Here is a 26,437-nt window from a genome sequence, read left to right as displayed (position 1 = left end):
CCTGCCACACCCGCGTCAGCTCAGGTGAGGGGGCCGGGCCTGCCCGGGGCTGGGGTGGCGGCGCAAGGCCTCGGTGCGGCGGCCGGGCCCTTCGTGAGGGGAGGCGGCGGCGGCGGCGGCAACAACCCGGAACTGCCGGCGGTGCGGAGCCGCCGCGGGAGCCATGCCGCCGCCCAAGGACGTGGTGAAGATCGCCATCCAGATGGTGGGAGCCGTCCCGCAACTCATCGAGCTCCAGCAGGTACTGCCCGTGACCCCCGCACCCCTCCCCGCGCCCCCGGCCCCGGCTCACGGCCGGCCTCCCTCTCGCAGACCAAGCCGCTCGCCTCAGTGCTCAAGGACGTCTGTGATGCGTGAGTACCGCACTCGCTGCCCGCGAGCGGTGACAGCCGCCCGTGGTCGGGCTGCGGTGACCCGGTGGCTGCCGGCACCAGCCGAACGCGGCTGTGACCGGCTGCCCCTGGCCGCAGGTGGAGCCTGCCCAACGCCGAGCGCTACGCCCTGCAGTACGCGGACGGGCGGCAGACCTACATCACCGAGTCGGTGAGACACCCCCCGGCCCCCGGCCCCGCCGCCGCAGCGCCCACCGGCTCACCGGCTCCTTCTCTCCTTACAGAACCGCAGGGACATTAAGAACGGGAGCATTTTACGGCTGACCACCTCCCCGGTACATCCCTCTGCCCCCCTGTCTCCTCTGCTGTGTGCTCTGGTGCTCCGTGCCCCTGCAGTGGAGTGCTCTGAGCCCTCTGCCTCTGACTGCCTCTGTGGCTTGAGCTCATGATGGCTCTTCTCTGTGCCTCACACCCAGCAGAAATAACACAGGCAGGAGACATGTCTCAGCCTTCATTTTCCCTTGGCAAAGCTTGGGGGAGTTTGAAGAGAAATTAAATCATCTTGAAATGCTTTGGATGTGGGGGCCAACTCATCAAGTGTTGCTGGTGTCATGCCAGTTTGACCTCCATCCTCAGCTTCACCTGGTCTTTGCTCTGGTGGCTCTGTTTCTTGGTCCAGCTCCTTACAGGGGCTCCTCTAGCCTGAGGCTCCTTTCAAAACTTGCACTTCAGCTCTTACAGCCACCTTCAAGTTTCTCGCTGTCTTTCGATGAGCCCCTTTGGGTTGATTCTTTCCTTCCTGGTAGGACCAAGAAGCAGAACAGTTGTATATCGGGATCCAGAGCAAGAATGTGGATGTGAAGACTGACTCACTGAAGAAGCTTGCAAGCCTCTCCCACGACGTTACCTTTGCTCAAGAGTTCATCAGCAGGAATGGCTTGAAGCAAATCTTCTCTATTGTAGAAGAAGGGAACGAGTTAGTATCAGGACAGGACTTGCAGTCCTTGACTTTTCCTCTCCCTTGCTAATGCTGCGTGAGCTCCAAGCTGGGTGTTGGAGTGGACTTTTTGTGTTCCTGACTTGTTGATGCCTGTACTGTGGCTGTGTCCCTGCATGCTGGCTGCCAGGGGAAGGTCCCCACGGATATGCAGTCCTTACTCCTTGTGAACGTGCCCAGACTTGAACCTTCCATCCCTTCCCTGGCTGGGTTATCTGTAGCCTCATGGGGTTTGCTACCAGGAAACGTCCTGTGATCAACTTGGCCTCCAGTGCTGCTCCTCATTCCTGCCACCCTGAATGATCCCTCTGCCCTGAGGTTTTAGCTTTAAGAGTTCTGCAGGGAGCTTGAGAAAACCCCGGTTGCCAAATACCACTGCCTGTGTCACTCTTTCAGGATGTGATGGTGCAGCTGCTCTGAGCTCCTGTCACACAGAGAATGTGGAACTAGGCAATGCAGCACATGTTCCTTGGAAGTAGAGGGAGGGATATAGGGTGGTTCAGCTTTCCTGAGGGCTTGTCTGCAGTGATCTTTGTACCATGGTGATGCAGCTTCTAACTACTGAACTTACCCTGCCTTGACTTCCTGGGCAAGTCAACTTCCTGGGATGACTAAGTGAAGTCTGTTTTCTTACCCAACAGTCTCTTTCCTTTCTCCTGCTCACTGCTCTCCTCCCTAGCTGTTTCTAACATGCCCACCAATGTTCAACTGCAGAGACACTACCATAGGATGGAGCAGGGTATCTGGTGCCATCCTCACTGTATTGTTCATTTGTCCCTCCAGTACAGGGGAGATGCTGGCTCATACCCTCAAAGCCTTCACAGAGCTGATGGAGCATGATTTTGTTTCCTGGGAAAATCTTAGTACAGTTTTCATCAAGAAGGTAAGAGTTTTCCACAATGTCCACAGTTTGTGCCTGTGGCATCCCTTGTTATCCTTGTGCTCCAGGCTCAGCCTGCCATTGACAGATGGTTTTGTGTCTCGCAGATAGTGAGTTATGTCAACATGAATGCAGTGGATGCATCTATCCAGCAGCTCTCCTTGTCTATCTTGGAGAATATGGTGCCTACCAGTCGCCTCCTCTTTGAGGTGGTCAAAAAAGAAGTGACACTGGACCGCCTTCTCACCCACCTGCAGGTGTAAGTGGAGAGGCCAGAGCACCATTCACCCCCCTCCTCAGAGCTGGTGACTCTCACATCCTCCTGCTCTTCCTCCCACAGGACAAATGCCCAGCTGCAGCTGAAGGCGATGGCTCTGCTCATTGCGCTGCTGCTGAGCGCCACCGACACCGAGCGGCAGGTGAGGGCCCCCATGGCAGGGTGGTGGCATTGCAGAGTCAGGCACCACAGTGCCCCTGTCAGCAGGGTGCTCTGCTGAGAGCCCTCAGCTGTCAGGACTTTTTGTCTCAAATGACAGAAGTATCACAGTTGGTGGTGGCACAGTGATTGTAATGACCCAGCCCCTGGCACATCTGAGTTCTCAGGGTGGGGCCCCCTGTGATGGGACCTTAGGCAGTTGGGTCCTCTGCTGTGGGGTTTGTGCTCTTTGGGATGGCAGGGCTGCAAGAAGTGCCCAGAGATGTTTAAAGTCTATGTCCTCACTCTGCCTCCTCCGTTTTTGGGGGGAAGTGCTGGTGTGCTGAGCTGGGGAATGTCACACAGCCTTTTTTTTCCCTAGGAAATGATGGATTACCTGAGGGAGAAGAACATCAGGCAGTTTATCCACAAGGTGAGGAGCTGGGGTTGTGCAAGGGTCTGCTCTGTGCTTTATTCTCTGTCCTTTCTCCCCAGGCCCTGTCCCCTGAGCTCCAGTCTTTGGTGACCGTGCTTGGCTGGGTTGCTTGTCTGTCCCATACCCCTTCCTTGAGAATGCCTATGGGTGCTGCTCTGCTGGCACCCACGTGCCCAGGCTTGCACCCCCATCTGCCTGCAGTTCAGTGCACACAGATTTTGTCCAACCCCAAGGGGAGTTTCCCACTTCCCAACACCCCTTTGAGCAGCAGGACCTGCTGGGATTTGGCTGTTGGGTCCTGTGCTTGGACTGGAAGCAGCAGCATGGGGGAACCTTCTGTCTCATGATCTCCTGTAGAACATTATCCACAGCCCTGAGCCACTGGGGGATGAGATGGCCCATTATCTGTACGTGCTGCAGTCTGTCAGCCTCAACTTGTGCGAGCATCGCATGAAAATGTCCATGGATCCCTACTCACAGGTCTGGGAGTACTCTCCTTGCAAATCTGCACCTGGTCTCTTCCACCTGTGGAAGTAGCTCACGTTTGGGTGAACCCAACACATTTGGGTTTGCCGTGGGAGAACCTGTTGCTGTGGGGCTCACTGGCATCCCCCTCTCTCCTCTGTCCCTCCAGGATCAGCGGGATCTGCTCCAGTCCCTGCGCCAGGCTGCTTTTGAGTTGGAGAGTGAGGCACCTGCTGGCACCTTCAGCACCGAGCGCCGGCGATCCCTGTGTGCCAAGGAATTCCGCAAGCTGGGCTTCTTGGTGTGTTCCCCCTGCATCCCCCTGAGCCCCACGCTGGCTCCACCACATGCTCTTGGTGGCACCTTCTGATGGCTTCCTTGAGCCAGGTGTCCCTGTTGGTGCTGAGGGACCACCATGCAGTACCTCCCTTCTGCTCCCTCAACACTCCTGAACAGCGAATGCTGTGGAGTGCTGGTACTCAAAGGCAAACACCATGGCTGTGTTGGGAAGACACTGCTGCTTGAAAAACAAAGCAGCAGCTGCTAAATTGCATCCTTTGTGTCGTCCTAGAACAACAGCAACCCAGCAGAGGATCTCCGCCGCGCCCCACCAGGACTCCTTGCTCTGGACAACATGGTGTATTTCTCCAGGAACACCCCTAATGCCTACAGCAGGGTAGGTGCTGTGCTCTCCCAGGGAACTCCCTGATGGAGAAGTGCTGGTGGATCTCCACCTTCTTTTCCTTTCTTTGTGATTGATCTGTCCTTGGCCACACCCAGGCAAGTGTCCCTGCTCTGTTTCAGATGGAGATGAGTCCTTCCTGTGGGTGGGAGAAGCCATTTGAGGCCAGTGCCTCTGAAGGGTCCCCATAATTTTAAGGGTTTGCTCACAGCTTGGTTTCCAGGCCTTGAGCAAACTGGGGCAGTTTGGACAAAGCCAGCAGGGCATGAGCCATGCTCCAACCTGCAGTGCCTGTGACGAGCTCCTACACTGCCACAAGGGAAGGAGGAGGCTGGGGCTGGATTTTGGGAAGAGTGGGTCACTTGTGTTAGAGATGGCTTCACCTACTGGGGGGACAGCTTAACTAGGAATGCAGGAGGAGCGTGGCAAGTCTGACACCCACTGTTAGTGCAGCCCTCCAAATCCATGTAACATGAGGTTATGGCCCTCTTCTCCAGTTTATCCTCGAGAACAGCAGCCGGGAAGACAAACACGAGTGTCCCTTTGCTCGGAGCAGCATCCAGCTCACTCTGATCCTCTGCGAGATCCTGCACATTGGAGAGCCATGTACGTGTGCCCAAGCTTGTCCTTCTCCCTGCCCTGCTGCTTGGGGAACAAACTGCCAGGGCAGGGGACTGCATCCATGTGGCCACCAGGCTCTGGCATGGCTGACAGCATGGGAAGGGGATGTAGGGCTGGGAAATACCCAGGTTTCCCTGGACACTGAAATCCCCTGGAAAAACTGAGGAGTCTGGCTTCATCTGTCCTTCTCACCACAGGCTCGGAGACGGCTCAGGCCTTTTACCCTATGTTCTTCGGGCAGGATCATTTCTTTGAAGAGCTGTTCTGCATCTGCATCCAACTGGTGAACAAGACCTGGAAGGAGATGAGAGCAACTCAGGAGGACTTTGACAAAGTATGGAGGGATGCTTCTTCCCTGGATGGGAGTACAAATTCAGGGATTTGGGGAGTGTTGCCAAACTGGAGTTGACGTCCTGGGCCTGGCAGGTGATGCAGGTGGTGCGGGAGCAGATCACCAGGACCCTGTCCCTCAAGCCCACGTCCCTGGAGCTGTTCAAGACCAGAGTGAACACACTGAACTACAGCGAGATCTTGAAGCTGCGGCAGACGGAGCGGCTGCACCAGGAGGAGACGCTGGCTGTGCCTGTGCTGTGAGTGGGCTGTGGGCAGGGAGGGGAGCTGTGATGGGGGCCTGGGGCAGGGACAGTCAGGCTGGGAGGTCAGTGAGTGCCTGTTGAAATGGCTGTGCTCCTCTTGTGCTGGCTCTCACTGCAGGGAGCTGCGGGAGAAGCTGAAGCCGGAGCTGCTGGAGCTGATCCGACAGCAGCGCCTGCTGCACCTCTGTGAGGGAACCCTCTTCCGCAAGATCAGCAGCCGCCGCAGGCAGGGTGGGTGCACAACCCTGCTCCAGGGTGGGGGGCCTGGCAGGGGGACAGAGGCTTATTCCCATGTCCCCTGCCACTGGGGAAGTCCCAGTTAATCTGTGGGAGTAGAATGCCCAACTCCCTGGACAGCTGGTATTGGCTGTCCCATGGGCTGGGAGGAATGGGGAGTGCTGATAAGGGGGCAGCTCCATGCCCCTTGGGAAGGGCATCTCTACAAGGGGAGGCTGAGAATTTCTCATGGCTCTTCTCTGCAGACAAGCTGTGGTACTGCCGCCTGTCCCCCAACCACAAGGTGCTGCACTATGGGGACGTGGAGGAGGGGGTGCAGTCTCCCCCCATCGAGAGCCTGACAGAGAAAAGTAGGTGATGGAGAGAAGGAGAGGGTGGGAAGGAGGGAGGGGAGCCCTCTGATAACCTCCAGGTTAAGACTGCCTTAAGGTGGGAATTGCCCCTTTGCTTGCTGCTGCATGGCTGTCCCTGTGTCTGCTGGTATTGTGGGACTGGGAGCTGTGGGAGTTCAGGCTGGGCCAGACTGGCTTCCCAAAGGGTGCTGCAGAGTGGCTTGAGCCCCCCACCCCAAGCTGTGGATGGCAGTGAGTCCCCACATTTGGGTTGTACTGGGCTCTGCACATGGGGGACCTGAAGGAGGAGAGGGACGGGAAGAGGGAGAAGGAATTCATAGCTCTTCCACTTGCTGCAGTTCCTGTGGCAGACATGAAGATGCTGCTGGTGGGGAAGGAGTGCCCACACACAAAGGAGAAGAGCTCTGGGAAGCAGAACAAGGTCAGCATTTCACACCGTATCCTGTCCAGCTGGGAGTGGGTTTTGGGAGTGGGTGGATGGTGGCACGTGTGGTTTCATGGACAGAGACCTCTTGGGTCTCTTGGAGTGCAGAGGAGGAGGCTGGGTGCAGCTCCTGCTCTGAACCCCACCAGGGCTGGGAGGAGTCCAGCTGAGAAGCCAGCTAGCCCCTGTGCTGTCCCTGCAGGATGTCCTGGAGCTGGCCTTCTCTATTGTGCACGATGTGGAGGAATACTGCCTCAACTTCATTGCCCCCACCCGGTACGAGGTGAGCTCCAGGGGCCTGCTGGGGTGGCACACAGTGCCCAAGATGTGGTGCCAGGGCACAGCAGTCAGGGAGTGAGCTCTCTGTGTCCCTGGGGGGTGGAAGCCACAGCAGGGGAGAGATGGGCTCTCTGGCTGCCCAGGGCTGGTGTCAGAGATGCCCATGCTCTGCTTCCCCAGTTCTGCCTCTGGACGGATGGGCTGAATGTGCTTCTGGGCAAGGAGATGACAAGTGAGAGAACGCAGACAGACCTCGATGTCCTGCTGTCCATGGAGCTCAAGCTGCGGCTCCTGGACCTGGAGAACATCAGCATTCCTGACAATCCCCCTCCCATCCCAAAGCCTCCCAGCAACTTAAACTTCTGCTATGACTTTAGCCATGCAGAGCAGTGAGTTCCTCCCTGTGCCCTGTCCCCACCCTCTATGCCCCTAAAAATCAAGTCCCTCCCTCCAGGCTCTGTCCCTCATCTCTGGCCCAAAGGGACAGGCCAGGTGCTGCTGGGGGCTTGGGTGTCCCACCCTTCCCTGCCTGTGTCCTGCCTCCTGCAAGAGCATGGGAATGAGCCACCAAGCATTAGCCTCCTGTTCAGGGGGGGTGACCTGGCTGCTCTGCCCCCTGCCATGGGGAGGTGAGATGAAATACAGACAGTCAAACCCCTCTGTGGTGGCACTGATTCCCCCACACTGCAGCCAGGCTTTGGGCAGAGGGGCAAGGATGTGGACTGGTATAAAGGTACAGGCAGCCCTGGTTTTAGCTGGAGGGGGAGTAACACTACAAAGGTACCAATCTGCACTGCCTCACTTTTGCTATCAGTGTAGGAGATCCTTTCTGGACAACAAAGTGGTTAGAAAAAGGATGGAACACACCTTTCCATTAAGTTTGTCAAGCAGATGGCATCTCCAGGGGATGATGCCCTGCCAGGTCCCTCCTGCACTGAAAGGTGTTTTTGCTGAGCCCTCTGCACTTTCCTGGAATGGGGGTGATTAGGGTACAAGCCTGTTTTTCCCACCACCATTCAGTTGACCCTGGTGTGCCCATCGTGCCAATTCCAGTGCCTTCCCCACCTGGGGCAGATACTTGCACACTTCAGCCATGCTGCTGCACTACTGCACCACAAGCTACCTCCTCCCCGGCCCCACAGCCCCACCCCAGTGCCCTGCACCTCCTCGTGCCTGCAGCTCCTCCCCAAGGGTGTTGTGCTAACACAACCACAGGTCGGTGGGGATCCAGCCATGCCTCTGTCTCCTGTGTATTGGGACAATAAACACTTGTGGAGAACTCGGAGCCGTGTCCTTTCCAAAGGTTTGGTGAAGGGCTCAGGCTGACTGAGGGTCAAAAGGAGCCAGAGTGGGTAAGGATGGGATGGCAGCACTGTGGGAGCTGTGCATGAAGAAGCCTAAAAGATCTTGGCTGGCAAGATCTTGTTCCTGGTGTTGAGGTGCAGGCTCAGAGTCAAGCTCCCTACAGCTAAGGCTATTTCCAGCCCAGGATGGCCGGGAGCACTGTGGATGGTCCCAGTGCCATGCTGGACAATCTTTCTGTTCCTTTGCGTTGTTACTCGCACAGTGAAGTTCTTCCCAGTTCGCTTGTCCAGAAAGGGTGTGGAGTCTGCTTCACCGGAGATATTCAAAAACCACTTCTGGGAAGACCCTGCTTGAGCAGGGAGGTTGGACCAACTGACCCTTTCCAGCCTCGTTATTCCGCGATTCCGTGGGAGGACCACGGGGCAAGGCCGTCCCCTCCCGACCCGAGGTGCGCCCAGCCCGCCCGTCCCCGGCTCTGTCCCGCCCGTCCCGGGGGCTCTGTCCCGCCCGCCTGGGGCTCTGTCCCGCCCCGGGGCTGTGTCCCGCCCGTCCCCGGCTCTGTCCCGCCCGCCCGGAGCTCTGTCCCGCCCCGGAGCTCTGTCCAGCCCGTCCCCGGCTCTGTCCCGCCCGTCCCGGAGCTCTGTCCCGCCCCGGGGCTCTGTCCCGCCCGTCCCGGAACTCTGTCCCGCCCCGGGGCTCTGTCCCGCCCGTCCCGGAACTCTGTCCCGCCCCGGGGCTGTGTCCCGCCCGTCCCGGAGCTCTGTCCCGCCCCGGGGCTCTGTCCCGCCCGTCCCGGAACTCTGTCCCGCCCGGGGCTCTGTCCCGCCCGCCCGGGGCTCTGTCCCGCCCCGGAGCTCTGTCCCGCCCCGGGGCTCTGTCCCGCCCCGGGGCTCTGTCCCGCCCGCCCTGGAGCTCTGTCCCGCCCGCCCGGGGCTCTGTCCCGCCGCTTCCGTCGCGTCACGTCCGCGGGAAGCGGAGCGCGGAGCCGGCGCGGCCATGGCGGTGAGTGCGGGGCCGGGGTTGCGGGGCCCGGGACTCCGGGGAGACGCTGACCGCCTCTCTTGGCTCCGCAGCCCAAGGGGAAGGCGGGCACCAAGGGCAAGAAGCAGATCTTCGAGGAGAACCGGGAGACGCTGCGCTTCTACCTCCGCATCATCCTGGGAGCCTCCGTGAGTGCGGCCGGGCGGGCCGGCGGGCGCGGGGCCGGGTTGGGAGCGGGCAGACGAGGAAAGCTGTGCCGTGTTCTCTCCGCAGGCCGTGTACGCCGTAGTGAACCTGGTCATCTTCTACTCCGCCGCCTCCGCCTGGACGTGGGTAAGCGCCGGCACCGTGTTCTGCCCCGGCGGGGGCACCCGGGCTGGGGTTCGTTCCTGGGCCCCGGGGTCGCGGCCATCGCAGCTGACAGCGCTTCCCTGTTGCAGGTCGCGTTCGTCTTCAGCTTGGTGGTCTACGGCACCAGCTACCGGTCCATGAACTCCATGGCAAAGCCGTCTTTCACAGACGATGGCAGCCTTGCCGACGGGGGAATTGACCTGAATATGGAGCAGGGGATGGCAGAGTGAGTGTCCACACCCGCACGAGTCCAGGTGAGCAGGACCTGCTGCCTGAGCGTGCACACAGAGCCAGGAGAGGCTCCCGATGACGAGGCTGGGCCTCAGCTCCCTCCTTAGCTTGCCCACTGGCATGGGCATGAGGGGAGCTGGAAGTTTGGAGCCATTTTTTCTCAGAGTGTACCTTAACCGTCCTTATTACCTGAACACCTGGCTTGGTGGGCTCCAGTCAGGAGCCACGACATGGGTGTGTCAGCCTGGCACGGTCACTGTCTACAGGGCTGAGCTGTAGAGGTAAGAGATCACAAAGAGTTCAGCAGGAGTAGTTTACAATCATCTTTCAGTTAACAAACACTGCTGCAGCACACAGTGATAGGTATTTTCTTTTTAAACCAGCACAGCAGGTAGTGCTTGACAGAGCAGAAGGGTTTTGCTGCCAGTTATGCCATCCTGGTTGCAAACTGGACATGTCTTGAAATGCTCTGCACACTAAAAATTCCTGCCTCTGTCTCAGCCAGCTCCTGTCACCTCCTCAGCCATTTCTGTCCCCCATTCTTGTGCATTCTTCATGCGCCTCTGCAGACAGCACTGAGTCTCTGCCTGTCCAGTGTCCTTGGCGCCACTGTAACTGTCTTTTCCTTGGGGAAGGAATGCCACAGTATTACAGGAAACACAGCAGTAATTCCTGCAAAGTGCTGCTAAATAAAATAAGGAGACATTGCTGGAACAGCAGAAATGCTTTCTAGATTTACATGTTTCCAACAGTGAGACTCAAACTAGTTACAGAAAACTGCCAGGTGGTTGTGGACACATCAGGCTTTGCTCTTTGTCTTCCCTGCCCTCAGCTCTGCCCAGGTCCAACCTCTGCTGGGGATCTTCAGCATGTGCTCAGCGAGGTGCTGGGGTCCTTGGCTCCTTCCTCACATGTCTTTGGGCTACAGCTCCAGGTTGATCTCTGTCCTTTCCTTGCTGCCAGGCTTTTGAAGAAGCACAGTGGGGCCTTGTTTGCAGCTGAGCCCTCTGTGTTGCATCAGGTGTTCTCGGGCAGTCAGGGTCATACATTGATGTATACAGTTTTATTAACGTAAGTTTTGATTTTTGCCTGGGGATGTTATCAGCACGCAGTGGAGTACAGAACCTGCTGTATCTGCACTGGATGAGCTCTCATCTTGTGTCTGGGTTGGTGGAATGGTACTTTTCTGCCTGCAGCAGGGGTGACTGAAATGTCTGGTGTAAGAGACTCAGGGGAGGACAAGGCCAGGAGGAGAGGGGGTGTGACCTATGAGCTGGTCACTGGCTGCTCAGCCAAGTGTTTTGCTCCTATTTACACTGGTTTGGCTCTCTGGAGTAGAATTGCAAAATATTTTGAATACCTTTTTAGTGAAACAATGTGGGACAGTCAAAGAGGGAAAATACAGAATTTTGATGTTTGGGATGTGCTCCTGATTGTGGGAGGTGCCTCTTGGAGTTGTGCAAGGCACTGAGGCAGAGTGCCTGATAACTGTCCCGTGTGTGTGTGTGTGTGATGGTGCTGTCAGGGATGTGACTGACAGGAGGCAGCACAGGGATCCCAGCACCTGCTGTGAAAAGGTGACAGGCACAGCCATAGCACTGCTGCAGTCCTGGATGCAGATGTACTTCCCTTGCTGCTGAGGCACAGAGCTTTTTCTGCATGAGCATTTGGGGTGGGGTTTATCACACATTAAAATGAATTAATGCTTATCTGAGTCATGGGCTATGCAAAACACAGGGGAGGCAGAACTCTAAAAACAAAACCTTCAGAGCTGAAGTTCCCATCCTTACCCTGTACCTCTGAATTACCTCTCTGGGGATCAGAGGCTAGCAGGTATTTCAGAAAGCAGTGGATATTTCCAGCCTCTTAGCTAAGCCTGTGGCAGCTGATTAATGCTGCTCCTTTGGAGCTGCTTCTGGAACACTGTGGATTTCACGCTGAAATGGATGCTTTGTGTTGCTCTGGGGTTGGGGAAAGCCAATATTCATGATCTCTGGGAGAATTCGGCTTGGTGGGAGCTCTGCCTTCACCCCTCTGTGGCCTCTGGTAATGCCAGAGGTCATTGAACCCTCAGTGTCTTGTGCTAGAGCTGTTGGTGGTGGATTCTGCAGTGTCTTGAGTCAATGTTGTTTATGCCGCCATAGCCTTTGTTTTCATGTCTCCATTCTTGGATGTGACTCAAGGGATTTTTATCCAGCAGATGATGATTTAACCAGAGTGAGAGTTGGCCTCGTTTCTAAACCTTCATGGCACTCCCCGAGGCTTGTGTTGAAAAACTAATACCTGTTTACATCTCCTGGGTGTCAGATCCCCCGAGGGTGGTGGTTGAAGTGTGGGCAGCTGATTCCTCTCCTTGGCTGCTCTCAGCTCTGCCTCAGGCTGGCATGGAAGGGCTGGAGTCAGATAAGCAGGAGGGGAAGAGGAGCCGTCTGTTGCTGTAGCTCAGCTTGTGGTGTGCTTGTCCTTTAGTGACCCCAAGTGTCTGTCAGCCTGTGAAATGGCATGGGGAAGATTCATGGCTCCCTTCAGCACAGCCAGTCGTGAGGAGTTACACTTTCTGTCATTATAGGTGTCAAATCAGCAGGGCTGTCTGCTGCTGCGGCTGTGGGGGTGGGGGGTGGTTTTGTTGCTGATTTCCAACCCCCAGCAATTCCTCAGCTTTCTCAATGTTGTTTTTGCAGAGGGAGATCATCTCTTTAATTCATCAGAGTATTTTGCTGTTGTTGTTTGCTGCTTTGACTCTTCTAGATAACCGTGTGTGGCAAAGCAGGGACAGCCTGGCTTGGGCAGGGTCGCTCCCCTGAGGCAGAGCAGACTGTGCTGGCAGAGGAGCTGCCGTGTTTGGCAGGGGTTGGAATGAAAGATTAACACTTTGCTTTTGTTCCCTCAGGCACCTTAAGGATGTGATCCTGCTGACAGCTATAGTCCAAGTGCTGAGCTGCTTCTCGCTCTACGTCTGGTACTTCTGGCTCTTGGTAAGCCCCAGCCCTGCTGTTTTCCATCTTGCTCTGCATTGTTGCTTTCTTTCCCTGTCTTCAGGATGGAGGACGTTATTTATCCATTTCATTTCAGTGTCATGTTTCAGGCCTGAACTATTTCCTGATATGGTTTTTAATCTCCTTGTCACATCTTGTTTAAAATTTAGACTGAACAAGGCAAAGAAGTCCTGATCCCTCTGGGCCAACCACGCAAAAACTAGGCTGGCCTTTGTCTTTCCCTCTGGTCCCATAAATGGGCAACAAGCAACATGAGGCAGATCAAAGCTGTCTTGGTGCACAGAGTCTTTCTGTGTCTGTAACAAACAGTGTTTCATCATGTTTGGCTCTTTGAGCCATTCAGCATGCACCAAGGCTGGGATCTGCTGCACACTGTGCCTTTGGGTAGATAAAATGAAAAGCTACAGGCTTTCATTCCCCTTAACACACCAAACCTTTTCTGCTCCTTAAACATTTGTCATGTGTCTCCAGCTAAAACTGTGTGAGCAGAAGGAGAAAAAAAATCTCCATTTAGTTTAAAAGCCCCACATCTGCTCTGAGGATATCCCACAGAGGTACAGAAGGCAATTGTGGGAGCATGGAAAGTTATCTCAGTTCAGTCCTTGATCTTATTTCAGTCCTCACCCAAAATTCCTCTCTAGCTGGCCTGGCAGAGGGCAGCCTAGACTCGGCTGTCCCTTGGAGACCATCTGGATTGCTTTTTTCATAAATTCAAAGAAATGTGGGTGTGTTTTCTGAAGGAAGGAGAGGCGGAATGTCTGGACAGTTGGATCCCTCTGGGTAATTCAGACCTGATGCTGGGATTTCCACGCATGAAGTCTGAGCTCTGTATACATTCCTCAACCATGGAATGAAACCAGGCCGTTTATTTTGGGCACCTGCCACTGCCTTTGATTTCCGTGCACCCTGAGATGCCTCTGATCCAGCTGCTTTGTGTCCCTCAGAAGGACCAGCCCTCCTGTCCCCGAGGAGGGACAGGAGTTTGTGGCTGAGTTTGTGCCACGTGTGTTTTGCAGGCTCCGGGGCGGGCTCTCTACCTCCTGTGGGTGAACATCCTGGGGCCCTGGTTCACAGCCGAGGCCTCGCCCGCTGCTCAGGAGCCCAACGAGAAGAAGCAGCGGCGGCAGGAGCGCCGGCAGATGAAGCGCTTCTAGCCCTGCCTGGGCACAGATCAACACCCTCTCCCATCTCCATGCTGTTATTTCATCAGGGATGCGACCAAAACCAATCCAGAACCACCGCAGTAGCTCTGTTGCCCTTTGTCACTGCTGCCATTCCGACAGAAAGGCCGCAAGAGACTTCCCCTGGTTGGGTCTTGGCGTGGGCTGAGGCCTTGCTCCTCGGGCTGACAAGGGGGTGATGCTGGGATGTGTGTAAATATCTTTTTAAAGCAGCGCTGTATTGCATTCAGCGTTGGGGAGTGCAATGCTGGAGGAAATAGTACATTAAAGAGCAGAGTCTTAACTGACCGTGCTGGCAGTGGGTTTGTGCAGGGGAGCTGTGAAAAGTGCCAGCATGTTCTTGGAGAGCTAGGCTAGAGGGGAGCAGAATCCCCAGTGTTCTCCTTTCCCAAGCTTTGTGCTGCCCTGCCTGCTACAGCCTCTGCACCCTGTGAAGAATCTGCAGCTGCCCTGCAGGATCAGGAGTGAGGGGCAGCTGGGGATGCTGAGAACAGGGCTTGCAGCCAAACTTGGAGCTTTTGGGATTGAGCCTGAGCTCTCTGGGGCCACAGACTGGCCTGTGCTACCTTTACAGGAGCTCAGTGGGATGTAAGACAAGAAGCTGTGGGGTTTGTTTGGTTTGGGTTTTGTTTTGTTTTCTCTTAAGAGGGTACTCCCAGGGGTGCCATGACTGCTCCAGAGCTCATGTGTTAAAGACCAGGAACAGGGCAGTTTTTACTTTTGCCTGATTTGATGTACTGATGTCCTTGTCCAGTATGTTGTTTGTCACAGTCCATGACCCCTTCCAGCCCCTGACACACCAGTTCAGACTATGCAGCTTTGCCTGTGCCAGCAAGAGGCACAGTGGGTGTTCACAGTGGTGCCAGCCAGGGTTTCGATGCTATCCACAACCTTTTGCCCACACGTCTTTTCCATTACATCACCTTTATTACACACTTTTTTCCTAACATCAAACCCAGTCCCCACCCTGAGTCCTCAAAGCCAGGCAGGGTGGCCATAGCTGGGGTGCAGAGCTGGGCAGAGATTGGTAATGGGGGACTCAAGTCCTTCCTGCTGCTGGTGGAGGACATGAGGGATGGGGTGGGGAGTGGAAAAGGCATCCATGGGGCGATCTGTGGGTGCAGTGCAGCCCTTATTCCCTGCCAGGCACAGCCCAGAGCCCCCAGCCCTGTCTCTGGCCCCAAGTAGGTGCCCCCACAGTGCTGGGAGCACTCCTGGTACCCTACAGCAATCCCCCCATTGCAACTCCCCCAGCACAGCCTTCTGCACTCGGGGACCAGCACATCGCCCCAACTCTGCCCTCACTCTCCCTGAACCCTCTTGTCTGGCTCCCCAAAGCCAGGTGGAGCAGCATAGGCATCCCCAAAATACACAGGGAGGATGCAGGGGACACATCAACACAACCACACGGGCCCTTGGCCGCGCTACCCTACACAGCGCTACATGCACAGCGCCCGCCTCGGGCTCTGCCCTCCACTCCAGCCCCAGTAAAACCCAGTAAACAGCACCAGTTACACCCCTGGGGTGCTGCTTCAGGGGGTGCCCCTCAGTCAGGCAGCAGCTGCTCCAGCTCTTCCTCGTTCAGGCCATTGGTGGTGACAATGTGATCCAGCTGCTTCATGTACCGCTCCAGGTCCTGCATGAAGTGGGGGATGCGAGCCTTCTCCAGGACCCCGAACTCCTTCAGCCGATTCACATCTTCATAGGACACCTGGAAGGAAGGAGATGGGGGTCAGTCCCCTCCACCCCAAACCCTGGCAGGTGCCATGGGGGGCATCTGGTGCCCTTGCAGCCACCCTGGGTCAGTCCGAACATCCCTGCTGCTTGTGGGGAGGCAGTAGGAGAGCTGCTGGGGGTGTGGGATTTGCAAGGATTTGTGGGTTTGGTAATTTTCGGTCACTGCAAGGACAGGTGACAGCAGGACTGCTGTGGCCAAGGGCCAGAAAGGCTTAACCTGCTGGGTTAAGCCTCTTCCCGAAAGTCTCCCACAGAGGATTATGGATTGTCCTGTCCTTCCTTGCATCCTACCCAGCACAGCCTTTCCCTGGTACACAGAGATCCATGAGCTCAGGGAAAGACAAAGAGCTGAAGGGCTGCCAAGCAAGGGCTGGTTTTTGGGAAGCCACGCGATTCAGGGTGCCTGTGTGAACTTTGGGGTGGGATGGGATTGTGGGATCAGCCACCCCCTGCCCACCCTCACCCTGGCTCTTACCTTTCCAAGGGCAGCCAGCAGTGGGAAGTCGATGGTCTGCCGATGGCGCAGGATGCGGAGAATCCCGTCCAGGTACACCTGGTCCTTACTGAAACAGCCTGGAGCAGCAGAAAAGGCCTGGGAGAGGGCTCCTGGCTTCCACCACCCTCCCCTTGCCTGAACGTTTGCTGACCACAATAACCAGAATGTGGGCACTGCCCACGAGTGTGCCAGGGCTCAGGACTGCCAGGTCCCAAGGGGTGACCACTGGGGAGGCAGCCGGGTGCAGCCAGAGCCACAGACCCTACTGGGATACTTCCCAAGTAATCCCCAAGTAATTTTTTCAAAGGATAAACCACTGCAGGAATCCAAATGTAACCAAATGTAACCAAATGTTTCTTCTCCTTCCCCTGCTGCTTCCCCAAGAGCTTGTGCCACTCCCATGGAGAGGGATACAGGGACTGGGGGCTATGGCTGTGTTGGGAGGAAAGGGTTAAAAACAAAACTCTAATCTGGAGGATTGTAAATTGCTCAAGTGACCTTGCACCTGGGTGTAACTCTTGATAAGCTTGTGAACAGCAGGCTGGTGACCCTTTGATCTTGTGTTCCTCTGCCCAGGTGTTGGGTGTTGCTCTGGGGATCCCCCAGTCAGCGAGGTAATGCAAATAAATTTACTTTTTGTGTTCTAGCCATGAGTTTGTGCCTGTTCTGGCTGCCTGTGCCAACTCACACTCTACAGGACTGGTGATGCTTAACCTACACAGCAGCAGAACATACCACACTCTGTTTTTTCTTAAAACAACAAAAAAGAAATATATATGATAAGTCAATAGAATTCTTCCCAAAGCTCAGTTGACCCCCCCAGTGGTACCTGGCTGTGAGGTGTCCGTCTGGCCCCGCTTTGCCCGCACACAGTACTCCCACCGGACCCCAGCATCCTGCACGTACTGCTCCAGGTCCTGGAAGAGGGCAGAGAAGGAGAGGTGGCTGGCCCTCTCGATGGTGTAGTAGAGCAGGGCAGCCCGCCACAGGAAGGGCTGCTTGCGGAACAGGACGCTGTGCAGGCTGGCCAGGCCCTCCTCCGTGGGGTTGGCGGGCTTCAGGCTGTACTGCTTGCGGCCCTCGGAGCTGTGCCACGGCTGCCGCGTGTTGTTCACCCCCCGGATGTAGTGGGTGCCTGGGGAGAGGGGACAGGAGTGAATGCCCAGAGCGTCCCCCAGCTCTGCCCCCGCCCACAGCAGCCCAGCTGACCGATCTCGTGGCGCAGCATCCCCTCCAGCCAGTGCTGCCGGGCTCCGGCCAGGTTGATGGCCAGCGTGGGCCGGCTGTCCTCCACCATCATCACTGCCTGCGACAGGAGGTCATCGGTCAGCTGCACCACCACCTGCAGGAGGAGGAGGAGGACACGGCCATGAGCGGGGCTTGGCTCTCAGCACAGGCTGAGATGGTGGCAGATGGTCAGAAATATCCATTGACACCATGGATGGTGCTGTTTGGCACTGCTGCACCATCACTGGGCTGTGCTGCAGCTCCCCAAAGGAATGACAGACAGCAAGAGCCACTGGGGGTGGGGGGATAATGAGAGGAGAGAGATGATCTCATGCAGGGATGAAGTAGCTCCTTTAATCTCTTTACAGCCAACAAAGCTGAGCAGGCACTGTGGGGGGAGCAGGCAGCTCCTGGGCAGCCTCTTGCAGTGCCCCTCTGGCTCCAGCATCACCTCCCCAGCTTGTTCCCATGGGCTCCCCAGCCCTTTGTGGCCACACAGGATGGACATCCTCTGGAGAGCTGCCTGGTCCCCCTTCTGCATCCCCACTGGCAATGGGATGGGGCAGTAACTTTGGCCATCAAAACAACCCCACTCTGAACACCCAACAGCACCCAACAGCTTTGTAATGGCTCTGCACTCCCCAAGAAACATCTCCTGAGGGATCCAAGGTTTTGGCTCCATTTTCAAGGACTTCTCCACAGATTCTCTCATTTGAGGCTTCAAGACATGAGCAGTGAGGATGGCTCCAAGCCAGTCCACCCTCACAGGAGGAACCGAATGTGCTGGCCACAATTCACAGCAGGGATGGGCATTGCATGTGTAGGGCTATTCAGTATTTTTATACAGAGAAAATGGTATTTTGAGAAACTTTGCTGTCACAGGTGCTGGAGCCAAGAGAGCTGCTCACCAGAAGTTAACTTGCCAGCCAGCAGCACTTTCTGAGCACTCGACTTCAGATCTGCAGCAACTCAAAGCTGCAGCATCACCAGGAATGGTCGCTTGGAGCTCTTGTATCTGAGGTTTGGCAGTGGCAAACCTCAGGATAGCAATCAAAATCCCCTACATACCTATTAACTCTATAAACCACCTGTTATTTCACAACTGACACTTTTCAGGATGAAAGCATGTGCCTGTGTTACAACATGACAATTCTTCTCTTATTAAAAAAAAAGAGAGGAGACTGAATTGGTTTGCTTGAAGTCAGATTTATTATTATTATGAAAGCCAAAAGTGCAGCCTAACAGAGTCCACCACTGGGCAAACAAACAGCATCAAATACTTACAGTGCAATTGCTTACCTGGGTTAAAATATATCAGTGTGAAAAGGAATCCCTCCAGTGCTGAGCCTTGTCATTTCACCTCTGACTCCTCATGCAGAACCAGCCATCCAGGAGCAATGGAAAGGGACTCTGGACAGTGCCAGAAACCACAGCTTCTTATGCTGCCCACTGGCAGCCCTTCTCCTGCTACAAAACCTCATCCTGCTGAGCAGCACCACTTGCCTTATTTTGAGATCCTCCAGCTTGGCAGGTACAACAAGGGCTGCAACTCCAGCCAAAGAGCAGCAGGACCAGCTCTCCAGGTCTGTGACCTCTCTCATTCTGAGCAGCATCCCCAGTGCATCCTTGTGGTCCATGGTTTTGCTCAGCTTTTGTGATGCACTGATGGAGAAAGAGCTCATCCCAAGGAACCAAGGGAAGGCTTCTGGTGGTCCCCATGGCACTGGGGTATGGGTTCCTGTCTCTCCTGGCATTGCTCAGGACCTCTGACACTGAGCAAGCAGCTCAGAGGTAGAGGGAGGCCATTGATGGGATCCCAAGAGACAGCAGCTAGCACTGTTTATGCTGACAACACTCTACAACCCCAGGGATTGCCATGCAGCACTTACCAGTGGGGCCAGGTGTTTCTCTGCTGCAAGCTGTGAGCCCACTGAAATCCACATGGAAACCTCTGGCAGCATCATGTCTGTCCTAAGTCAGAAGAAAAGCAGAAGAGCTTCAGGATCTGCAGCTTGGACTCCAACAAAGCAGCTTTTGAGGGCATAAATTTAATTCCAGCACGAGCACTTACCCAGGAGCGGTGCTGGGAGCGGGATCCTGCCTTTGCTGATCGGTGCTGGGGACAAAGGGCAGCTGCAGGGGCTGCACCAGCCTGGCCACGCTGCCTGCCAGGGCTGCCCCTGGGCAGGGACACACCATGCTGTGCTCTGGGCTAACACTATCCCACAGGAGGTTCTTCTCTTTTGAGCAAGCCACCACGATTAGTACGGATCAGGGAAGCAAAGGGCACGGCAGAACAGACACAGATGGTGAAAGTCAGGAATCAGAGATACAGGTGCAGGGAGGGAGACACAACCTGAAACCACCCAGCTCCCTGACAGCGTGTGAGATTATCAGTGATGCAGAAGTCTCAACAAGTTTTGGTGTTGTACAGGGAGCAAGTTCTGCCAACGTGGCTGTATCGAGAGCAGGTGAAACCCTTCTCTCTTCTACCCCAGACACATCCAGCAAAATTTCCACTGGACAGAAAGGAACAAACCAATGCTTTCATTGTTTCCAAAGCACTTATCAAAGGCCCCAGATAAAACAGCCCCACCGACGTGCAAACAGTGACTGAACTCTGCGTTGCCTTGAATCACAGAATGTCCTGAGCTGGAAGGGACCCACAGGGTTCATTGAGTCCAGCACCTCTGAGCCCAGGGACAACTACACAGGGCTGGAAGGAAGCCAGTTGTACACCAATACGTAAGAAAATCAATGGCTTTTTGCCCAGCCAGGGCTCAATTAATGGAGAACAGAGTAGCTGTATTTGATCAATTAATAAACCCAAGAGATAGAGCTCAACTAGCAAGGTGTAAGTGCAGGTCTGTAAGACTGGCAGCTGCTTGGCTGGGTATTGGGACTGGCTCTGGGCACTCAAAGGCAGATGAATTATAGGGAAACATCTGCAGAAATCTGTTCTGTCCCAAGCAAAGGCTTAGGAGGACCAAGGTGCCAAATCCACATGCCAGGAACATCCTCAGGAGGCATCAGGGCAAACCAAGGGTGTTTGAGAAGGAAATGAAATATCCTTGGGCAGGAAGGACCTCAGGGGAGTACTCATTCCTGCTTTCCCTGCATGGAATGCACTGGGTACCACTGGGTGAGGTGATACTTTGGAGAAATGCTCACCAATAACCCTCTTTGGAGACAGAGGTGAAAAATCAGAGATAGGAAATAGAGTCTGGCCAAGAAGCAGTGGTGAGGAAGCCCCCACACCAGCCAGCACTGCGCAGTCCCTGCCCTGCAGCCAAAAACCCCAGGGAGCCCTGCAAGCCAACCCACACAAAGCCAGGTCCAGAAATCCTTCTCAGACTTTGAACCCAGGACAGTGAAAGTGTTTTGCCCACACCTTGCTGGCAGAAGGGATAAAAAAAGCTCCTTAATGGCAGCTGTGGCATGCTCCATGCTGGATGCTGCAGGGAGTGCAGAGAAACCAGGTTAGGAGATGTTGAACTTCTCCCCTGGCTCCATCCCACGTGGCTACTGTTGTATCTTAACCACGTATTTCCCAGCCTTAAAACCCAAGCCTGGGGTTTCAAAGCACCATAACCTGTATGTCCTGCAGGACAGCAGGAAATCTCCTCCCCTGGCTTTGCTTTTGGACATGTGGGTTAAGGCAGCTCATGGGTTTGCTTTTGGACATGTGGGTTAACTCAGAGAAGTCTGTCCTCCCACTGCCAACAGCAAGAAATGACTTCCCAACAGTAATTGATGCCTCATGCACGCAGCAAAAGGCTCCTGGCATGGCCATGCAGACAAGCAGCAGCTGCTCCCTCTCTCTCAAGCACAGAAGGGAGATACACATGGAAAACATCACAGGAAGTTTGTGGGGAACCAGCACCCAAGTCCTAAAGCTGGAGTATGGTGAAGCTGGAGGTGAAAGGACACCACTGCTCGGAGCAGGAAAGCTTCCTCTTTGTAACCAAAACATTTCTTAATCAGAGTCCTTTTTATCAGAAAATAAATATTTTGCTGTGTTTTACAAGTGATAAAGCAGGGATGTGGATTACCTCTCCCACACAGCCCTCCTTCTGCATGTACTTTCGGATCACAGACCAGATCTGGCACTTGCTCAGCAGCCGCCCGCCCGTGGCCACCTCGAAGCTCTCGTAGGTCCCGTACTTCTCCAGCACAGCACGGATGATCCTGATGGCCTGTGGCACACAGAAAGTACAAACATAAGCACAAACACCTCCTTGCTTACAAATACAGCCTAAAATCCCACATGCAACAAACCCAGTGAAGGCGACCCCGATTAACCCCTCTAAAATACCACGTGGTTTTGCACGACCTAAAAAACCAAGAAGACTGAGCTGGCTGGAGGTGGCTACCAGGACAGACAGACACTTCACACAATCAGCATCACCCACAGCATATTCCTTCTGCTTTCTGTCACCCTTGCAGGCATCTCTTGCAGAAATGGGGCAAAGCAGAAGAGAAACTGCATCGTCGCAGCGTGGTTAAATCCATGATTATTTTCAATCTTTTCTGCTTTTAGTTCTCCTTGCAAACTCCAGTGCTTGCACAAAGATCTCCAGCTTCTGAGCTTGCTTTTTACCCCCAGAGTTTCTTACTCCAGGGCTGAATTCCAACGCAGCAGTGAGGCTGTGCATCACCCTCTGCAGTGATGCTGCCTCAAACAGCAGCTCAGCACACCAGCCTGCTGTACACCCAGCAGCTTTCTAATAAAAGCATCACGTGCTCCATTATTCACATTAACATTGATGGAGCATCTATAAAATATGAACATTTATTAGCCCATTTCCTCCCCAAAAAAGTGTGCTTCCATTGCAGACATTTTCGAGCAATTACTTTCTCCAGCCATTGGAATATATATTAATATATTAATATTAGATATTATATTAATATTATATTAGTACATATTCCAAATCAGATGACTTTTAACCAGTTCTGGAGTTTTTCCAGCAATTTTATTGCCTCTGCAAACTTGGCTGGGCTGCTGCCAAGCTTCCCAGCCCTGGACCACTTGTTGTCTCTCCCTAGTCCCTAAGGTTACCCAGGATCAGAAGATGTGTGCTCACCACCAGTACTGGTGCTCAAATCATCCAACACCCCATAAGAAAAGAGGAAATTGCTCCAGTTCTGCCAGGGGAGGTTTAGGTTGGATATCAGAAAAATTTCTTCATGGAAAGGGTTGTCAAGCATTGAAACAGGCTGCCCAGGGCAGAGGTGGAGTCACCATTCCTGGAGGCATTTAAAAGATGTAGATGTGGCACTTGGGGACGTGGTTTAGTGGTGGGATTGGCAGTGCTTAAGTAACAGCTGGACTTGATCTTAAGGGTCTTATCCCACCTAAACAATTCTATGATCCTAAGAGGGGCTTTAGGTCTGCATCTGGTGAGCAACCTCCTCTACCCCTGCAGAAGGTCCTGATTTTCCTTCCCTGGGCAGTTTTCACAGCTGGTTTTTATTCTCAAGTCATTTACTGAGTCTTTCCAGGAGAAGCTGTGCACAGTTTTTCTGCTGTCAGTTTTGTTTTCTGGGGTGCTGGGGTGGGGGGTTTTGGGGTTTTTTGCTTTGTTTGCTGAACAATCAGACTCATTTTTACAGCACTGCAAGGTACCTTTAGCTGACCACTGGAGAAAAACAACCTTTCATCCTCCCACCCCTGTCAGCCACTTGCTCTCTCTCCTCCCAGAGGACCCAAATCACTGAGCCAAGAGAAACCCAGCACAGCTGGTGCCCAGGAGTAACACAACCAGAGAGCTCCTTCCTGACCTTCAGAGCACATCCTGGTGAGCAAAATTCCTGAGATTCCAATGTCCTGAGCATCCCCAGATCATGCACCCAACATACGCAGTGGGACAACAAATCCTCCAGCTCTGTGCTGGTGCCACTCAAATTCACATGGCAAACCAGGGATGTGATCTCCAGGGTGATGAGCCTCCACAGGGCTGGAAGAATCCTCCTGGCTTATTTAAGTTTTCTATTAAGAAAATAAAATAACCCCCCAAGCACATGCAGAGCAGCTGGAAGCAGGGAGCTGGTGTTGGTTTGTCTGCTCATGTCCAAGGATGCTGACTTAGCAAAATGTCTTATTTGTTTAATCTCCATGATTAATGAAGGTCTTTGAAAATAAAAGCTTAGTTTATAGCTAAGAGTTAGCTACCAATGAAAAATACTTCCCAAAATAAAAGAGACTGGAAGGAGGTTACTGCAGGGCAAGAGCAGAGGAACAGTGCCATGAATGCTGTCCCATCCCAGCCTCACAGAAAACCTGGAGAAACATTGGCAGAAACACTCAACACTTAGTATCTCCTGCAAAAGCTTCCAGAATCCACAGTGGTTACAAACCTTCATTCCATTCATTCAAAGCACCGCCCAGAGAAAAATAATCTCAATTATTCATCTTTTACTCTGCAGCAAGCCAACTGCACCAAAGGAAAAAGCATAGGGAGAAAGAGCTCTGAGCAACTCATTTTAGTGCAAGTCTCAAGGAATAAAATACAGGAGGGAAATGCCAAAAGCTGAGAGGTCTTTGCAGGCGTCAGAGTGTCTCCCCTGCAAGAGCCTCACTGGCACCAGTTCATGTGGGGCAGAGGTATGGCACACACTGGGAATGACAAACTGCTCAGAAAGCTGTGTGCAGAAAGGGCCTCAATCATCTGCATAATAATCCAGGTAGAGGCATGGGCAGTGATGCAGGAAAAGGAAACATTCAAACAACAATAAATAAATCAGTGAGGAAGTTGTTATTTGAATAAGTAACTCCTGACTGAGAGGTGCAAAGAAATACCTCCAGTGTGCCAGCCTGAATTTGGGATAAGAGGGGGTTTTTATCAGCTCACTGGTTCATGTGGCAGAAAGGATGCTCTTCCTAGAGGCAGGATGCTCACTCCCAGGTGCAAACTGGTTTTGGGACACAGCCAGGCTCCAGCTCCAGGCACAGGCTGAAGGGACAGAGCAGCTCTACTCCTGCAGCCACCAAAGGCTTGTTTGAGGGCACAGCACCCTGGAAGCACACTCCTACTTCTTTTCTCCTGATGAATGACCAGGAGCTGTTTTCTCAGTGCCATCCCCATGGCAGAGAGCAACTCAGAAATGTTTCAGTAGTGTATAAGCCATGGAAACATGGGTTAAACAAAATAATACAGACTCCTTAAGTGGAGTCTTCACCAATTAATATCATTACTGACCATGTTTGTTGATGCCTTAAGGATGCTGCTGCACTGGACAACCTTTAGGTCTTCCAGAAAACAAGCCAGACTTAACCACCAGGTAATTCAGGCTAAGGAGCACTTCCCATGCTATCACCCATGTGCTCCAGCTCCTCTGCTGTTAGTTCTACAGCAACAAGTGCAGAAGCATGCCAGCAAGGTGTCCCTGATGGAGCACAGCTCCCAGCATAAGCAGGAGCCAGTTTGAGCATAGAAACACAGACTGGTTTGGGTGGAAAGGGACATTTGGGATCATTTAGTTCCAATCCTCCTCCATGGGCAGGGGCACCTTCCACTAGACCAGGTTGCTCCAAGCCCCATCCAACCTGGCATCACCCAGCAGCAGCATGACCCCTGTCACCATGGAGCAGGTACCACTCCTGCAGGTAGGTGAGGCCACTAAAACCTGAGGTTTAAGAAATCACAGGGTGAGTGTAATGAAGGCAGGATATCAAAGGTGCTAAGGGGAGAGGGATTGGGCACCATCTGGGAGGGAAAGAAGGCCAGGTTTCACATGGACCAGGGGGAATGGTGTTAAGTTGACTGAGGGTGGTTTTAGGCTGGATATTAGTAATAAATTCTTCCCTGTGAAGGTGCTGAGGCCCTGGCACAGGCTGCCCAGAGAAGCTGTGGCTGCCCCATCGCTGGAAATGTTCAAGGCCATGTTGGATGGGACTTGCAGCAACCGATCTGGTGGAAGATGTCACTGTCCATGGCAGCAGGGTGTGTGGGGTAATTAGACGGTCTTTAAAACCCCTTCCAACCCAAACCATTCCAGAATTCCATGACCATGGACCATCTCCTGGCCAGCCCCACCAGGCTCCATCCCACACCGGTCCCTCCTTTCTCCTCCTCCTCTTCCCAGGCCGAGCATCCTTCCCCGGCCCCGCCTCACCTGAGCCACGAAGCGGTCGGAGGCGGCCCCGTACTTGTCCAGGACGGCGGCGGGCACCGGCTCCGCGTACTCGAACTGCGGGTCGTAGGCGAAGCTGGCGCGGAAGAAGCGCTCCCGCTCCGCCTCCACGTTCCGCGGCCGCAGCGCCACGAGCAGGCAGGGGCTGCGCCGCCCGCCGCCCTCCTCGCCGCGGCCCCGCGCGATGTGCGGCAGCGAGGCGGCGGCCCGCAGCCCCCCGCGCCCCGCCGCGCCCTCGCTCCGCCGCGCCCCGGCCCCGGTTTCCGAGAGCCGGCGGCTTCCCCGCGGGCAGCGCGGCGCGGGGGGCGGCGGCGGGGACGGGCAGGGGCAGAGCGGCGCGCCATGGCCCGGCCCGCCGGCCGCCCCCGAGCCCATGGCGGCCCCCGAGCCCATCGGCGCCGAGCCCGCGGCCTCCAGCGCGGCGGCACCGGGCCGGCACCGGGGCTGCGCCGGCTCCGCCCCCAGCACGCGCCGCCGCCCGCCAATCGGCGCCGCGCCCGGCGCGCCGCAGCCAATGGGAGAGCAGCGCAGAGGGAGAGCCCCGCCCCTAGCGCAGCGCTCCGCGCCGCGGGATCGGGGCGGGCGCGGCGGCACCGCCAGCCCCGGGAGCGGCCCCAGCCCCAGCCCGGCCCCAGCCCCGGCGGTATCACCAGGCCCGGAGGCACAGCCCATCCCGGTTGCATTGCTGCTTGTCCCGGCTGCATTGCTGCCTCGGTTGCGTGGTCAACCCCAGCTGTGTCACCACATTTGTATTGCAACCCCGGCTGCATCCCCAGTCTCCAGCTGCATCCCCACCCTGTTTGCATCTCCAGCCTTGGCTGCATTGCCACCCCAAGTTGTGTCACCAACTCGCCGGTCCCAGTTGCATTTCCAAGGCCAGTTACATTTCCATCCCAGTTGCTCTGCCAGCACCAGTTGCATCATGCTCCAGTAGCACCACCAACCCTATGTCACCAACCCCAACCACATTGTCACCCACATGATATTGCCAGCCCTGGTCACATCACCAACCCCAGCTGCATCATTGGCCTTGCAGTTTTTCCCAAAGCTCTGTCTCCCGGAGTGCCTGCAAGCAGCAAGCA

At 54.9% G+C, this 26,437-nt stretch overlaps 3 protein-coding genes across 3 annotated transcripts; 2 read left to right on the top strand and 1 right to left on the bottom strand.

Annotated features, from left to right (window-relative positions):
* Positions 1-38: 38 nt before the first annotated feature.
* Positions 39-8,002, top strand: ELMO3 (engulfment and cell motility 3). Its single transcript, XM_054641059.2, has 20 exons — positions 39-241; positions 313-353; positions 471-543; positions 617-667; positions 1,139-1,308; positions 2,113-2,212; positions 2,317-2,468; positions 2,550-2,628; positions 3,007-3,057; positions 3,418-3,540; positions 3,695-3,826; positions 4,097-4,201; positions 4,705-4,813; positions 5,026-5,162; positions 5,255-5,418; positions 5,543-5,655; positions 5,907-6,011; positions 6,353-6,435; positions 6,641-6,721; positions 6,898-8,002. The coding sequence occupies exons 1-20, from the start codon at positions 164-166 to the stop codon at positions 7,108-7,110; spliced, it is 2,160 nt and encodes a 719-aa protein (XP_054497034.1). The 5' UTR covers positions 39-163; the 3' UTR covers positions 7,111-8,002.
* A 946-nt stretch (positions 8,003-8,948) lies between these two features.
* Positions 8,949-14,045, top strand: TMEM208 (transmembrane protein 208). Its single transcript, XM_054640866.2, has 6 exons — positions 8,949-9,024; positions 9,096-9,191; positions 9,277-9,336; positions 9,444-9,580; positions 12,476-12,560; positions 13,598-14,045. The coding sequence occupies exons 1-6, from the start codon at positions 9,019-9,021 to the stop codon at positions 13,733-13,735; spliced, it is 522 nt and encodes a 173-aa protein (XP_054496841.1). The 5' UTR covers positions 8,949-9,018; the 3' UTR covers positions 13,736-14,045.
* Positions 14,046-14,669: 624 nt separating this feature from the next.
* Positions 14,670-25,811, bottom strand: MATCAP1 (microtubule associated tyrosine carboxypeptidase 1). The gene is made up of 6 exons (XM_054640865.2): positions 25,338-25,811; positions 21,275-21,418; positions 17,205-17,337; positions 16,825-17,130; positions 15,975-16,072; positions 14,670-15,473 (listed from the first exon to the last, which is right to left on the bottom strand). Exons 1-6 carry the CDS (start codon positions 25,746-25,748, stop codon positions 15,309-15,311), a joined length of 1,257 nt encoding a protein of 418 aa, XP_054496840.2. The 5' UTR covers positions 25,749-25,811; the 3' UTR covers positions 14,670-15,308.
* Between the last annotated feature and the right edge of the window lie 626 nt (positions 25,812-26,437).

Source organism: Agelaius phoeniceus, chromosome 12, assembly GCF_051311805.1.
Source record: "Agelaius phoeniceus isolate bAgePho1 chromosome 12, bAgePho1.hap1, whole genome shotgun sequence".
Classification (NCBI taxonomy): domain Eukaryota; kingdom Metazoa; phylum Chordata; class Aves; order Passeriformes; family Icteridae; genus Agelaius; species Agelaius phoeniceus.
Note: the sequence above shows the minus strand (reverse complement) of the source record. Positions and strands in the feature narration are given on the sequence as shown.

Bases quoted from the DNA above. Each gene is read 5' to 3' on its own strand.
- ELMO3 (XM_054641059.2), top strand. From the start codon at position 164: ATGCCGCCGCCCAAGGACGTGGTGAAGATCGCCATCCAGATGGTGGGA. The intron at 2,629-3,006 runs GTGAGGGCCCCC...TTTTTTCCCTAG, and splicing joins CCACCGACACCGAGCGGCAG to GAAATGATGGATTACCTGAG. The intron at 6,436-6,640 runs GTCAGCATTTCA...CTGTCCCTGCAG, and splicing joins GCTCTGGGAAGCAGAACAAG to GATGTCCTGGAGCTGGCCTT.
- TMEM208 (XM_054640866.2), top strand. The intron at 9,581-12,475 runs GTGAGTGTCCAC...TTGTTCCCTCAG, and splicing joins ATGGAGCAGGGGATGGCAGA to GCACCTTAAGGATGTGATCC. The intron at 12,561-13,597 runs GTAAGCCCCAGC...TGTGTTTTGCAG, and splicing joins TCTGGTACTTCTGGCTCTTG to GCTCCGGGGCGGGCTCTCTA.
- MATCAP1 (XM_054640865.2), bottom strand. From the start codon at position 25,748: ATGGGCTCGGGGGCCGCCATGGGCTCGGGGGCGGCCGGCGGGCCGGGC. The intron at 16,073-16,824 runs GTACCACTGGGG...CTGCTGCTCCAG, and splicing joins GACGGACACCTCACAGCCAG to GCTGTTTCAGTAAGGACCAG. The intron at 15,474-15,974 runs GTAAGAGCCAGG...CCTTCCTTCCAG, and splicing joins TGCTGGCTGCCCTTGGAAAG to GTGTCCTATGAAGATGTGAA.